Consider the following 15,010-nt stretch of genomic DNA (forward strand, 5'->3'; position numbering starts at 1 on the left):
TTTGTGTCTTTGCTGCACTGTTGCCCAGCCCCGCTGCTGTGGTGGTCAGGTGTGCTGTCACCTGCCAGTCACCACGCTTCACGTTAGCGGAGCTTGTCTGGTACTGAAGCCTCTTACCACGTTATGTGTGTTTTTGTTTTATTGCAAAACTGAGTGGTCTCTGATATATTAAAAAATATAGAAACGTTCCTATTTTTATCTTTTCATCATAAGGAGAATGTTTTCATTCTGCAAAAGGAGTTTTGTTAGGAGAATGACACCCTCCCACATTAACCTCTTGAACACGTCACTGATCTAAAAGTTTGAAATTCGTTTACTATGCTTGAGAGCGCACGGTTACATGTCACGTATATTATCCACTTTCCGCCTCAGTCTTTCCCACAAAGGATGTTAGCAGCGAACCTATGTGCTTCACATTAGTGTTCGCTTTGACATAGCTGAGCTGAAATACTGTGCAGCTCACCTACCGGCCTGTGACCGCAGCCTAGGTTCTGTCCTTGGAGACTCCAGGGCACATCTGTAGCAATAGCTTTCTTTTGCCCCTGTGGACAAAGGGAAGCGCTTCAGGCCGTTAATGTGATATAAGACAGGATTTTAGTAGTGACTGTCTTCTGCGAGAAAGTGGCGCAGGTAGCTTTGCTCTGTCTTCTGTGTAGTAACTGTCACAGGTAGCGTCTCTCTGTCTTCTGTGGAGAAAGTGGCACCATTATATAGATTCTACCGGAAGCTGCTGTCCCACAGGCAGCAGCAGCACCTTGATGTCAGTCCTGCCTTTTGTTCATGGACCTCTTCAAACTTCATCAGTACAATGTTTGGTAGATTTTCATAATATTTTGAATTTCTTGTGATTTTTATTTATAGTACAATAATATCCAGAATATTCTATACTCTTGTTATATTTCAAAATTGCCCTTTCTAGATTCACCTCTTTTCAATTACTTGATTAAATTTAAACATCACTTTGTAGGTCTGATATGACTGTATACTCACACCTGCGTCACACACTTGAGCAAAATGACATCTGAAATCAAACGTTTGGATCGGGAATTGAAAAGATGTTTTAAAATAACTTAATTCTCTACAGGTGGTCCATCCTTCAAAGAAACGGCAGGACCCAGCAGACAGATTTTACAAGGTATGGCACGCAATTGTGTGTTCCTTGATTTTATGAAACTGGCTTCATAGTTCTCAATTGTCGAGAGTTCTCTGTTGTTGTTGTTTTTTTTTTTTAAATAGTACCTGGTAGTCATATTTTAAATGTTATTCTTCCTAGGAAAGCACACACACACACTATATTGAATATATTAGTTTTTGTCACTTGGCTGTTTTCACAGATTTAATTAACACAAAAACACAAAAAAGAGTAGACATCGGAAAACCCTGCTAAAGGTAAGCACTAGGCCTGACTCCAGGGACTCCAGGTGTGTTTGCTTTCCTAGGATTATGACAGTTTTTCCAAGAATAGTGTTCAATAATTTCTTAAGTTTTAGGGAAATGTAGAGCTAAAAATGAAATCAAATCCAATGAGACCTTTGTCATGTGAAGACATCAATTAGTGATGTCTAAACAGGAGCTTACTGTCGTGTGCACAGCACCAGCTAGAGCAGAGCAGCCTACCCATGCACTCTGCTACTTCCCTCTGGGGAGATGAACCGGTCCTTCTCAGTGTCCCCTGGACTGTATTGTCCAGATTCGCGGCTTCCCGCTTCTTGCTTTTGTTGTTATTAACTCTATTTCAGTCTCGTTTTCTCAGTGGCTTTAGATCCAGCCTCGCCTGCATGTGTTTTTCTCAATTTTTCTTGGTTTAATTCTTACTTTTTGTGTTTTTTTCATAGGGAAGATTTAGTTTCAAGGCTTAGGCTACCTGCTAGTCACCAGTTTTCCATTTACAAAATCTATGGAATCGCTTTAAAAACAGTCTTTGCACCTGTTTGATGCAACTGTATCAAATGCTATCATTAGCTTTGATCATAACTTACATTTAGTTACGGAGAGTCATAAATGGGGGGAAGCTTATCATCTTTTGTACAAATTATAATGAAAACAGTTTATATTTTGAAACCCATGAGTTTGTGGGTCTCGAGAAGGCTGAGAGGAAGCTTATGGGCAGCTGTGACTGCCTGGTAGCGAAGTCTCCTGGGCAGCTGCTCTGCGGACGCGTAGGCATGAGCACTTGGAGCCAATGCAGTTTCACCTGCTAGCTCATCCCCAGTTCAGCTTCTAGCGAACCAAGTTTTAGAGGTGTTAATTCATTGGTGTGTTACAAGTCTTGCATGGTTTCAATTTTATATGAGTTAAACATACTTTGTCTTTAGTGATTTTTTATATGAGTTAAACATACTTTATATGTCTTTAGTGATTTTTTTTATGAGTTAAGCATACTTTATATGTCTTTAGTGATTTTTTTCATGCATAGTTTCAATAAAATAGAGTAGTTAATGATGTGTGCTAATAAAACCCACTTTCTGGCTAGGAAATTACATGTAGGCAGGGACTTTCCAACCTCGGGGGAAGCAAGAGCAAATTATTTCCCCCCTTTTTTCATTGTTCAGAACTATTTTTCTTTGTTCCTACCAAAACACTGATTGAAGAATGTGAAAACTTAGAACTATGTTACCATGTTTAAGATTTGGTAATGTAGGGACTTTAAAGGGTATTGATTTATATCCATCTTTTTCATTATATTTTTTAAAGCCGAAGTGATACAAATACAGTTTATTCTTTTGGTATTTAAAGTCCGGTAGGGAAACTGGCTATCTAGATGAATTTGCCAGGGAACTATTTATTTGTTGAACAGCTCTGGGGCCGGTGAGGTGACTGTGGTGTACGGACACTTGCCACCCAGCCTGACACCCAGGTACAGACTTCAGAGCCCTCGTGTTCAAAGGCAAGAACTGACTCTCACGAGCTTTTCCGTGCCCTCCACACATGTGCTGTGGTATGTGCATACACGCACACACACATCCGCACACAAACGTTAAAATTCTACAGAGTAGTCTGCACGGATGAAAAGGAATAGTATCGAGTGCCATGTGCTGTGGCCGCTGTACACTACATGGTGGCAGTGAACTGTCTTTTCAGCAAACATTAGGATTTAAAGGGACTTGTAGCATGATTAATAAAAATCCAGAGACAGAAATTAGATTTCAGCCTGAAGGTCAGAAAAACAAATAGCCAGCCACTTTCTCTTACCTTTACCTCAGTCTGAAGTGGTGATCCTGCCTCCAGGAATCTCAGAATGAGACTGAGTGAGAGCTGACTCTTGTTGTATATTCCTCTTTAGGCTTGGGATTAAAGGCGTGCACCACTGGGATTAAAGGCGTGCACCTCCCGGTTTCTGTGGCAAACTAATGTGGCTACTGGGATTAAAGGTGTGTGTCACCACTGCCTGGTCTGTAAGGCTGACCAGTGGGGCCGCTTTACTCTCAGATCTTCGGGCAAGCTGTAGTTATTAAAACACAGATGAAATCTCACTGCAGGGACTCATTGGTGGCCAGAGTTTAAGCTGCTACAGAGTCTCCTTTAGTTTAAGTCTGCACATATTTACCTTTTATTGTTCAGGGAATCTGGCCCATTTCTAAACTGCTCAGTCCATGTGGAGCAGTTTATGGTGTTGAAGACCAATGGTTTTCTCTGAGTGAAGCACACTTAAGTTTAATGACTGTTTTGCTGTGTGGTGTCTTTTGCTCATTCCAGATCTCCATGTTGAGTGAGTTATCGTCAGGTATTTTCAGAAAGAATCGTATATGAAGCTTCTCCCCTGAGATTCTATGGTTTCCCAGGCCAGTGTCACGTATCTTAGTGCATTTGTGCGCTTAAGCAGTTCGCCAGTGACCTACTTAGTACTTAATACCGAGAGTCAGCGTATATTTTCTAGACATTTAAAAGTATTTGGATACCTGCTTTTTTCCATGGTGAATCTGAGCGTAGTAATAAATTTAGGTAGTGAAACTTTTTGGGTATTAATATCAGGTTACTTAGAGTTAGGGGCCATATGAAACTCTAGTTCTAGGCAATATTTTTAACCACCAGCAGAGGGTGCTGTGTGTACATATTTTCAAAATTAAAATGCTTTCTTAACCAATTTTTTCACATGATGTCCTTTCCTTGCCCGAACCTTTGTCCTTTGTAAAGTAAAGGTGAATGCCATAAACAGTGTTTAAAATTAATTTTTTCTACTCTTTCAGTTGCATTGTTCTAGTAAGAACAAGTGTAATACGAGTTATCTGTTGAACTGGTGGTTGTGAGAGGACTTCTGTCAGTTCACAAGTACTCTGCTCTGCAATCACTAAGCCATCAGTACTCTTCCTGACTGAGTTTTCACATTGATATGTAATTTCTTAGTACAGTCCTAAGAAATATCCCTGTTCTACAATGTTAATCTCAATGATGTTTTCTTTCTAGGTGTATTTTTACACATTCTAGCAGATACACTTGGGAGTATTGGTGTAATTGCCTCTGCCATCATGATGCAGAATTTTGGGTTGATGATAGCAGATCCTATCTGCTCGATTCTTATAGCCATTCTTATAGTTATAAGGTAAGTGGCATACTGTGTTAGTATCTGTTATTAGAATGAGGGAAGGGCAATTCAAAACTCCGTGACTAGACATCTACAGTGCAGGTTATCATGTGGGCTTTCCTTTGGGATTTAAAGAAATTCCTGTCCAAATTCTCTTTTCCTCTTTACATTTTCATGCATTTTCCATTTATACCTTGTCTGGAATTTTAACATTTCCTTTTGGTTTTTGGCATTTAAGCCTTTGATCATAATTCAAATCTTAAACCATACACTATAGCTATGGAATAAAACAATAGCAGTATAAACTGCATTAGCTAGGATATTATAGTTTATATCTAGATGTGACAATGTCACACTCTAGTACCGATGTTACCTCTGCTAGAACTACCTTGGGTTATACAGTTTCATTCTTCTTTTTCCTTCCCTCACCTACCATGAGGCGAGGGCCTCATAAACACATTGTGTGTAGGGACGTCCATCCTGGGGACTGTTTGCTGAGGTGTGCTGTGTAGCTAATATTATTATCATATCAGACCCTTTGTCCTAAAGCAAACTTTATTGTTGGCTTCATTTTTATTTAAAAACATTAAAGCGTTCTTTTATCTTGCAACATTTAATTATTTTAAAATTTGCATGCCGTGTCTCAGAGCACTGTCATTTCTCCGCACCTCCGCTCTCAGTAGAAGTTTTTCTAATGAAAATGAAGACTGATGAAGAGAGACCTTAATGACTGTTTGCAGCTCCGGGCTGACTAGGAGCGATGTCATAGATTGCAGTGCTAAAATTAGAAGTGGTTGTTTTTCAGTTTCTGCCCTAAAAATAGAATATTTATTTTAAGCATGCAGATTATTCATTGATTATCTGCACACGGAGGCAGGTGGCGGATGGCAGCCTTTCTAAAGCTCCCTGTGCCTTCCCCTCCCCTTTGGAGGTCTTAACCAAGCTCTCTCATATTAGTGTAGACGTGACAGACCCCTGGCCAGCCTGGTGACGCCTGTGCCTGCCTGGCTGGCTGTCGGGGCCTTCGGTGGGCTTTTGCTCTATTGTGTGCTATGGTCCTGGTTACTCCTGGTGGTTTTGAAGAGTATGCTCTTAGCGTTCCCTTTGCTCTGTCTCTGTTTGCCACCCAAGTTCTGCTGTGGTTTGCTTGGAAAACTGTGATGGCCTCTTTGTCCTCCCTGCCTTCTTCTACTTCTCATGCTGCAGTGACATTTTTTTTTGATGGGGATTATGTGACATACTGCAATTATATTGCTTTCAGGCCTTCCCTACTCTTTATCTCAGAATAAAGTTTAAGATCCACAATAATTTCCTTTCCCTGATCTTATTTAACCCTCTTAGCCGCTCCCTCCTTCCCTCCTGCCTCACCTCAATTCACTGTCTCTTCTCCAGTGATGTCACTTTCCTGACTTATTTTCAGTTTCATAAATACATCATGAACACTCTGTTCTCCTATCCCCATTTTCTCTCTCTAAGCTCTTTTTGCATTTGATACACCCTTTTGCAGGTGTGTGTACCCCAACTCCACATCCTTCCAAGAAGCTTAGTGCAAACAGCAGCCCTTCAGGAAACGTGGCCCGCTTTGCCTCCCGTGCTGTGTGAAGTCCTCTAGCTACTTCTACAAAGCTCTTCACCGTGCTGTCCGGAGTCTGCCTCATGCGTCCCTGCAGCTCTGTGAGGGCACATGGTTGTCCTGTTACTTTAAAGCGACCGTATGGTTTTCCTGGCAAAGAAATTGGCACACTTCAGATTTGAGTCAAAAGAACTTAGGCTTTTTTAATTCTAAAAAGTTATATTTTCTAGCCAGGCACTGGTGACTCAGCCTTTAAATCCAGCACTCAGGAGGCAGAAGCAAGCGGATCTCTGTGAGTCTGAGGCCAACTCTAGTCTACAGAGCAAGTTCCAGGACAGCCAGGGCTGTTACATACAGAAACCCTGTCTCAAACAAACAAACAAACATAAAAGTAAAAACAAAAACAAAAGTAAGTGTAGTGATAAGAACGGCGGGGCTGCATCCCCAGCACCCCGGCCGCCTGCTAGTTTATGCCCAAAATAACAACACACAAACTGTATTCATTTAAACACTGCTTGGCCCATTTCTATCTAGCCTCTTCTAGGCTAATTCTCACATATTAATTTAGCCCATTTCTAATCATCTGTGTTGCACCTCAAGGTGTGCTTACCGGGAAGATTCTAGCCTACGTCCATCCTGGGTTGGAGCTGAATCGCGTCTCCCCGGGAGAGCGGAGCATGGCGTCTCTGTCTGGGGCATCTTACCTCACTTCCTCTTCCTCCCAGCATTCTGTTCTGTTTACTCCACCCACCTATGTTCTAAGCTATGAGGCCAAGCAGTTTGTTTATTAACCAATGAAATCAACAGATTGATATATGACACTCCCACATCAAGTAAGAGTTATGTTTTCTAACTCCAATTGAAAATTCTTTCCTTGTTACATTCTTATTCATTTATTCTATAAACAAACATAAATAACAGATAAATCCAAATATGCACACAACAAACTTATCTTGCCACACGGGAGAGACAATCAAATCAATAGATTGCCATTCCGATATGAAATGATTATTTATTGTGCAGAACTAAGAGGACCTCATGGTAGTCTCTGAGCTGTCATCTGAGGTTGAGTAAGGCAAGTCTGCAACTAAATGTCACCAGAAGCTTTCCAGCCTAGGGACCAGTTCTTTTAAAAAAAAAAAAAAGCCACATGGTTAAAAACAGCTGCCCTAAAGGAGGCCCAGTGTGGCCGGAGCCCAGGGGCAGGAGCAGAGTGGTTTGGGATGAAGCTAAAGAAATATGTCAGGGAAAATTACAGGGCTCCGAAGTCGGATTTAATTTCCAGTGCAGTGGGAAATCATGAGTGAGCCTTGGTCCATATGTTTTGTTTGTGCTGCTGGGGACCAAGCCAAAGCCTGTGCATGCTATGCAAGCACCCGTCACTCATCTGCATCCGCTTACCCCGATTTGTATTTTTATTTATTTATTTTATGTGTGTGAGTGTTTTACTTGCATGTATGTCTGTGTACCATGGGTATGTCTGGTGCCTTGTGGAGGTCTGAAGAGCTTTTTGGAGCCCCTGGAAGTGTAATTTTAGATAGTTGTGAGCTGCCAGATGGGTGCGGGGAACTGATCAGTAAATGCTATTAGCCACAAAGCTGTCTCTTCAGCCTCCTGATTTGAAGTTTTAAAAATGGTTTTTAGCTGGGCATGGTGGCACCCTTAATCCCAGCACTCGGGAGGCAGAGACAGGCAGATCTCTGAGTTTTAGGTCAGCTTGGTTAGCAATCAACCAGACCACATAGTGAGCTCCTGTCACCAATAAATTAATTAATTGGGTAAAATAAAATAAATAAAGATAAGAAGAAAGAAACTATTTTGAATGAAACTGAGGGTGCAAGGGGTACCATCTAGAAGCTGCCATAATGAACCAGGGGAGACACCTGGTAGATGGGGTCTACTCTAGCAATGGAGAGATGCAAATACAGCCAGAAAATGGAGTAGAACTATGGAGATTTGCTCATGGATGTGGATGTGTGGGTCAGGGTTAAGCGAATGGGAGCCGTGGCAATGCTTAGAGCTCCTACCTGGGATGGACGGAGGACTTGTGTTGTCACTGAGAGGAGACTATAGGAAGAGCAGTGTTTCCTTCCCTTTGGAAGGGCACTCTGGTCAGCGACCGTGTTCTGCTCCTTGCTGCTTTGGGATGCTGCTGAGTTATTCATGTGGAGGCGCCCAGTAGGCAGTGGCTGTGTGGATACAGGATTGTATATTGATAACTCCATATTAATTTAACCTATTTCTAGTAATCTGTGTATTGCCACGTGGCTGTGGCTTACTGGGTAAAGTTGTGGCATTTGTCCAGTGAGGCTACATGGCTTCTCTCTGATTCCACCTCCTTTCTCTGAGCATTCCATTTAGTTTTCCCCGCCTAGCTCTGTTCCCCTATAGCTCTGCGATAGGCCCAAAGCAGTTCCTCCATTAACCATGGTATTCACAGCATCCAGAGGGGAATCCCACATCAGTGGATAACTGCAGTCCATCTGAAGGCCATTCAGCAAATGCTGTGGTACCTACCCAGCTGAGCAGTTGATCACATAGCAAATACCTTCCCCCATGGGGGAGCCAGCAAAGCGAATGGTTATACAAGCAGATAATAAGACATGTACTGTGCAGTGCAGCAAGGCAGGAGAGGCAGGAACACACTGCTTTCAGCAGGAAGAAATAATCCACGCCATCTAATGCTCTTGGGATGATTAGTCACTTACACCAAACGCTGGGGAGAGAGGTGAGAATGAAAGCCTGGTGAGAGAGCATCAGAGGTGTGTGTGTGTGTGTGTGTGTGTGTGTTAGCCATAGTCAGCTGCATTCAAAGCCTTTCCCCGTGTGTGTGTGTGTGTGTGTGTGTGTGTGAGCCATAGTCAGCTGCATTCAAAGCCTTTCCCCGTGTGTGTGTGTGTGTGTGTGTGTGTGTGTGTGTGTGTGTGAGCCATAGTCAGCTGCATTCAAAGCCTTTCCCCGTGTGTGTGTGTGTGTGAGCCATAGTCAGCTGCATTCAAAGCCTTTCCCCGTGTGTGTGTGTGTGTGTGTGTGTGTTAGCCATAGTCAGCTGCATTCAAAGCCTTTCCCCGTGTGTGTGTGTGTGTGTGTGTGTGTGAGCCATAGTCAGCTGCATTCAAAGCCTTTCCCCGTGTGTGTGTGTGTGTGTGTGTGTGTGTGTGTGTGTGAGCCATAGTCAGCTGCATTCAAAGCCTTTCCCCGTGTGTGTGTGTGTGTGTGTGTGTGAGAGCCATAGTCAGCTGCATTCAAAGCCTTTCCCTGTGTGTGTGTGTGTGTGTGAGCCATAGTCAGCTGCATTCAAAGCCTTTCCCCGTGTGTGTGTGTGTGTGTGTGTGTGTGTGTGTGTGTGTGAGCCATAGTCAGCTGCATTCAAAGCCTTTCCCCGTAAAGGGGAAAAGTGTGATTGCCTGGCAGCACCCAGGACCCACTTTGAGGTTTGTGGTCTTGAATTTAGTATAAAAACAACTAGTATGGTTGTATGTTTCCTCTGGTCTTATTTAGCTACTGAGTACAAGTTATAGAATGGTAGGAAGAATTGGATTTAATAGGTGTGCCATTTTCCCAGATCAGTGCTACTGTGATGGGGGCAAAGTAGGAATTATAATAGAAAGAAATTAACTGAATGTGTCAGCCCTGCTCCGAAGCAGGCCCCTGCTTAGGAGTAGTTAACCAGCACAAATCATACTCCATTGTGTGTGTGTGTGTGTGTGTACATGTGTGCCCTTACATTCAGGTAAAGCACTAATACAAATAAAATAATAATAGCGAGACATATAAAAATAGCAAGACATGTTTAAAATCAAGATCTAAAGTCTAAGTTATATTTAGCAAGATGGAGAAAAAGAGCACTATATAGAGACCAAAGGATGGGTTGTCCATGTGGATACTTAAAGAATAAAGAAAGAGTAGAGGTGACAGGTAGAAAGCCAGATGCTCGGCTCTTCAGTGACTGAAGGGGAGTGACCAAGAATTGTGCCCCTGGTATTCAAATGGTTAGCCGATCAGTGATTGAATGGGCTTGCCCTTTAAGGGAGGTGTGGTGGGAGGGTGTGTGGGGAACAGAGATCTAAAAGTAGAAACAATGAGCAAGAGAGCCCCTGCTGTCTCCCCATGAACATACCCAAGAAATTCTAAACTTTGTATAAAGTACCAACTTAGTGTTGTCTTTCCTTTAAAACCCATGCTTGGGTGAGGAGCGCCACACTCAGCAGCTGGCTTCTGAGGAAGTTCCGTAGTTTCTAGCATAATATTGAACCTGTAGATGCTGGGCACAGTAACAGGCACCTTGATCCTAGCACCTGGGAGGCCGAGGGAGCAGACCTCAAGTTTGAGGATAGCGTGGGTTAGACAACAAGACCTTATCTCAAGTTATCTCAACAGAACAGAAGTATTTTCTCTCCTACCTCTTACAGGTTTTATGTGTCATTTTGTCCAGGTAAAATGTGTTTTGGAAACCTGCCCTGCCTTTTCTCCTCTAACTAGACTCAGTTTTCCCTTTGATCCCAAAAGTTAGTTCCCATAGTTGGTGGTTTTCTCTCAGCATCGGCTGATACAAGCAAAGGGTAGTAAGAGTTTCTGGGTAGAACTGGTTTATGCGGTGATGAATTTTGTTTCCCAGTGAAAAGCAGGATGGAATGTAGAGACGAGAGAATGATTTTGTCTCCTGGGAAGTAGGCCGAGGTTTACAGTGCTTTGCTCCCTTCTTCTCCCATGAATAAAGCTGGAATCGGAAGGAAATAGAAAGCCAAATCCATCAGTTGTGTCATTGCAAGTTTTAAATGCTGTCGTTGACTTTGTTGTGTTTCACTTGAATAAAAAGGAGTCTCATGCTTGGTGGAGATCTATAACAGGACACAGCAGTGTGCATTGCTACAGGTGTGTTTTTGAAGCCTTGCTAGACTTTTTTTAATCAGTTTTTTTGAGGTTTACAAGTTAGCATTCTTACTGTGCTTTGTACTTATTTAAAAAAATCATGTAGATGTACAAGTAAAACTTCTTTTTAAATAATACACTTATTTCTTACTTCTTACCATGTTGAGGAAAAAAATTCTCCAGTTTTTGAGGCTTTAGTAATGACAAGCAATGTTCATAAGTAGAGGCAAGAAATAGAAAGGCTGTTTCCAGAAGAAAAATGAGTTATGCAGTAACATTATTGTAAGCGATCACAATCATTGTTTACACATAAGTGATTTGACTGTGAGCCCAGTTTAGGTAAATTGTAATTTGGTTCTAATTATTTGTGGTTTCTAATAAACAGCACACATAGGAAGCTACTCAATCTTCATACAGTCATGTATGAGAAATGGCAGGCATTTTATCTTTTTCAGAAATGTTTTTGGGTGTTCCCTAACAATTTCCGTTGTGGTTTGCCTTTCAAGTGGCTACATTTACAATTCTTTAGGCAACCTGAGGTAGAAGAAAACAGTCTATCAGAATCTTAGCTGTTGCTTGTGTAAGTTTTCATGTTGTGAAATGGAATGAATTGGAGTACTGTTGCCCTGTAGTTACATTCTAAAATTATATGTGCATCATATCTAAAGCCACTGTACTGGGAGATGGAGCTTGACAAGTCAGTCTGCCACTCTTTCTAACTAGCATTCTGGGGGAGGTTGTGGTTCCATAAGACATCGATTTACAGGTAATGAGTGTTTCTCTTCTGTGCATCCAGAACGTGCTGGGCCTGTATTATCCTGGGGACTAAGTGGTCCTCATTCCAGTCATCTGTGCTCAGTGGCTCAGACGAAGAACCTAGTTGGGAGATGCTTGCAGAGGGGGTATTTAGAACTATGAAAGAAACCAAATGATTCAGGAATGCTAAAAAGAAATTTTCACTTTTAAGGTTCTATTATGTAATGTTATCATTTACAAACATTCAGTAGTTTTTAGTGAACCACCTTTTCTTAGGTCCTGAGGACCCTATACAGAGCACTAATTCAGTTAGATTTATTTAGAAATTTGTGTTTGCTCTACATACCTACACACACACACATGCACACGTGCGTACACGCACATGCACAAAGAGATCATAAATATTCCTTAATTATTAGTGTATGTAAAGGGCTTCAACTCCCTTTTTCATGACTTGACTAAGTCAGGATAGGGTCATGCCCGGCCAGTAAAGAGGAAGCAGGGTTTTGGTTGATAGGATCATAGTCCAGGAGTAGGTTTGTGTTCATGTGACACTCACTGGGTTTTTCCTTAAAGAACATTGCTAGCTCAGTTCCATATTTACCATCAGAGGTTAATGTCCTCTATTACAAACCCCCTAGAGCCCACATCCCTTTGCATTCTTTCCCTGGGGGGGAAATGTTTTTTTTTTTTTTTTCCACACAGCCAATTAATGTTTTAAAACACAACCAATGTGTAGGTTAGGAGTCATGTTAACTCTTCGTCGAGGGTATGTTCTTTACTGAGGGGAGCCCCGGGCCCCAAGTCTAAAATGGTTATCTTGTGCTGACTGAGAAGAGCCGAGTTCCAAGAGGTGTAGTCTTCCCCAGTGAGCTTCTCAATCATTTATGTCCCTTTTAAACCGCAAAGACATCATACTGGTTTTCCTCTGCCCTAGAGTCAGATGTCTCATGGATAGAACTGCATACCCATACACGTCTGCATGCGTGTGCACACACACGCACACCAATAAAAGTAAAAATAATACAAACATGTGCCCTAGTATCTGAATCTTAAGTGTCACCTGAAGAAATGTCCATGTGGTAAAGGCTTGGTCTTGATTGGAGCACAGTTGAGAGATGGTGGAACCAAGTAGAGGCTCTGGCCCCTTCTCCTGTGCTTCGCTCCCTGGCGCTCTCTGCAGGGAGTGGCTTCGCTCTCCATCCCGTTCTGCCATGAAGGGCTGCATTGCTATGGGCCCGAAAACAGTGACTCTGCCCATGACAGCCGTGACCTGAAATAAACCTGTCCTCTTATCATTTGGTTATCTCGGTATATTTGTTGCAGTGATGAAAACCTGACTTACATAACAAAGTACAGTGAGAGTGTTTATGTGGCAGTTTTATTAAGTAGACATCTCAGAAAGTTGCTAAACCTATGGGCGCCTTACTGATGCTTCCAGAATAAATCTCTTAGGATCAAAATGCCCTGTTTTCTGCCTCTTGCCTGCTTCTCAAAGTTGGTTTTTTTTTTTTTTTTTTTTTTTTTTTCTGTAGTATCTCCATGTATAGTACCGCACTTTAGCTTGTCACTTATGGGAGACACTCTGCCCCCGGTTGCCTTTGTTGGGCGTTTGCTCACAGTATCCTGATCTATGAGTCCTTTCTTCTTCTTCCTGTTTCTTGTCAGTCTGGAAGTCTCTAAAGCGCAGTTCTGATGCCCATACTTCTGGAGCATCCCCACCCCTACCTAACCCCTGAATTTAGCATCCTCATTTTCCAGAGCAGTGGTGTTATGTGCAGCAGTGTGTGAGGGGATAGATCCTCCAGGACACTAGGACCCTCACCCTCAGCCTGACATGGTGTCTTTGCTCCCCGTAGTGTTTTGAATTCTGGAGACCTAGGTTGAGGCTTGGGAGGCTTGGGTTATGGTTCTTCTTTGTCATTTGTGAATGTGGACTTGTTCTTTTCTAAGTTTCTGTGTGGTTAAATGTCTTTTCAGGGATAGTTGACCCAGGATGCTTTTAGCACGTTATAAGCCAAGTTAGTAAGGAAAATAGGAATTGACATTCTATAGATTGCTTTATGATACAAAGGGAGTTTTCAGAACTGAAGGGCAAAGATTACTAAATAACAAATCTGATGTTATAGATTCAGAGGCCATTTAGATTTGAACTAAATAAGCTGTATTAGAAACTTAGTTTCATCTCATAGTAAATATGGAAATCAGAGGTCACACCTTGTTCAGGTGTTGAGTTGAAGCGTTCCTGACCGAGTATTCAGATGGCCTTATAATTGTTTACGTGGAAGAAGCGAGATTCATCTGGTAGGGTTGCATCCAGATTCTGCGTGCTGTGTGAATATCTGTGTAGCCCTTCCTTTTTTATTTAACATTTCACCTGCCCAATATTAATTAGTGTTAAAAGTTAATAAAAGCCTGCTATTCTAGACTCAATCATATACTCCATAAGAAGCTGCCCAATTACAGAATTTTGTAATTTACAGGATTGAATGCTGTGGGATTTTTATTCATAACTTGTATTGGAAACTTAAACTATATGTATAACAGATTTTAATCCAAACCTTTGTAATTTGGATTTAATTTGATTTGTGGAAATATCTTATGTGTGACCTGTCAAAGTTCATCTTTTCTGATAACCCTGTTGGTCAGATCACAGCATCGGAGTCATGTCCATGTAAGAACACTTTTTACACTTGCTCTTTGCCCGAAGGCTGAAAAGTAGTTACTTTAAACAAGAATGTGTTTCCCCATGACAACATTTTACCCTTGACTCTGTCAAAGCCTAGGCACAGCACTTTTTAAGGTATACATTAGGTAGCTGTTTAATAATGTCATTCAGTGCTTTATAAAAGTCAGTTCCTTTGACTTGAGGGGTTTGTTTTTAATTTGAAATTAAACAGTGTTTGCAAATTAAAGTCTAGTATAAAGTATCAGGAGAAACAGTAAGAAACCTGTGAAGTCATCCCAAGTTCTCAGTGTTCCCTAAATTATGAAGCAGTGGTATCCAAACTTTGAAGATCCCTTCCCAGGTTTACTCACAGGCATGCTGCTGCCGTTGTGCCAGCGATACCTTTTTGTTTCCAGTACAGTAGTCCGAAGTTGCTGGCAATGGCTGGGCTTATCAGTTGGTCAGATATGAATAGAGATAGAAGATATCTTCATATCAGAGATCTATGTATTTGGGACTCAGCCTGGTGAGCTGCAGAGTGAGTAGGGGTTGAACCGCAGTCCTGTGTGCCATCTGGCTTCCTTCCTTCCTTTATTTTTGCTGTCACCCCCAGTTAGGA

At 41.9% G+C, this 15,010-nt stretch overlaps 1 protein-coding gene across 1 annotated transcript in view; it reads left to right on the forward strand.

Moving 5' to 3' along the window:
- The window catches only part of Slc30a7 (solute carrier family 30 member 7), a 72,544-nt gene that overhangs the window by 23,930 nt on the left and 33,604 nt on the right, over positions 1-15,010 (forward strand). The window contains exons 7-8 of the mRNA XM_041649844.1: positions 1,085-1,135; positions 4,405-4,540. Of these exons, the coding sequence (XP_041505778.1) occupies positions 1,085-1,135; positions 4,405-4,540 (187 nt within the window). The remainder of the gene's footprint in view (positions 1-1,084; positions 1,136-4,404; positions 4,541-15,010) is intronic.

Source organism: Microtus oregoni, unplaced genomic scaffold (assembly GCF_018167655.1).
Source record: "Microtus oregoni isolate MIOR12 unplaced genomic scaffold, Mior012 000000F_ref0000247, whole genome shotgun sequence".
NCBI classification, from domain to species: Eukaryota; Metazoa; Chordata; class Mammalia; order Rodentia; family Cricetidae; genus Microtus; species Microtus oregoni.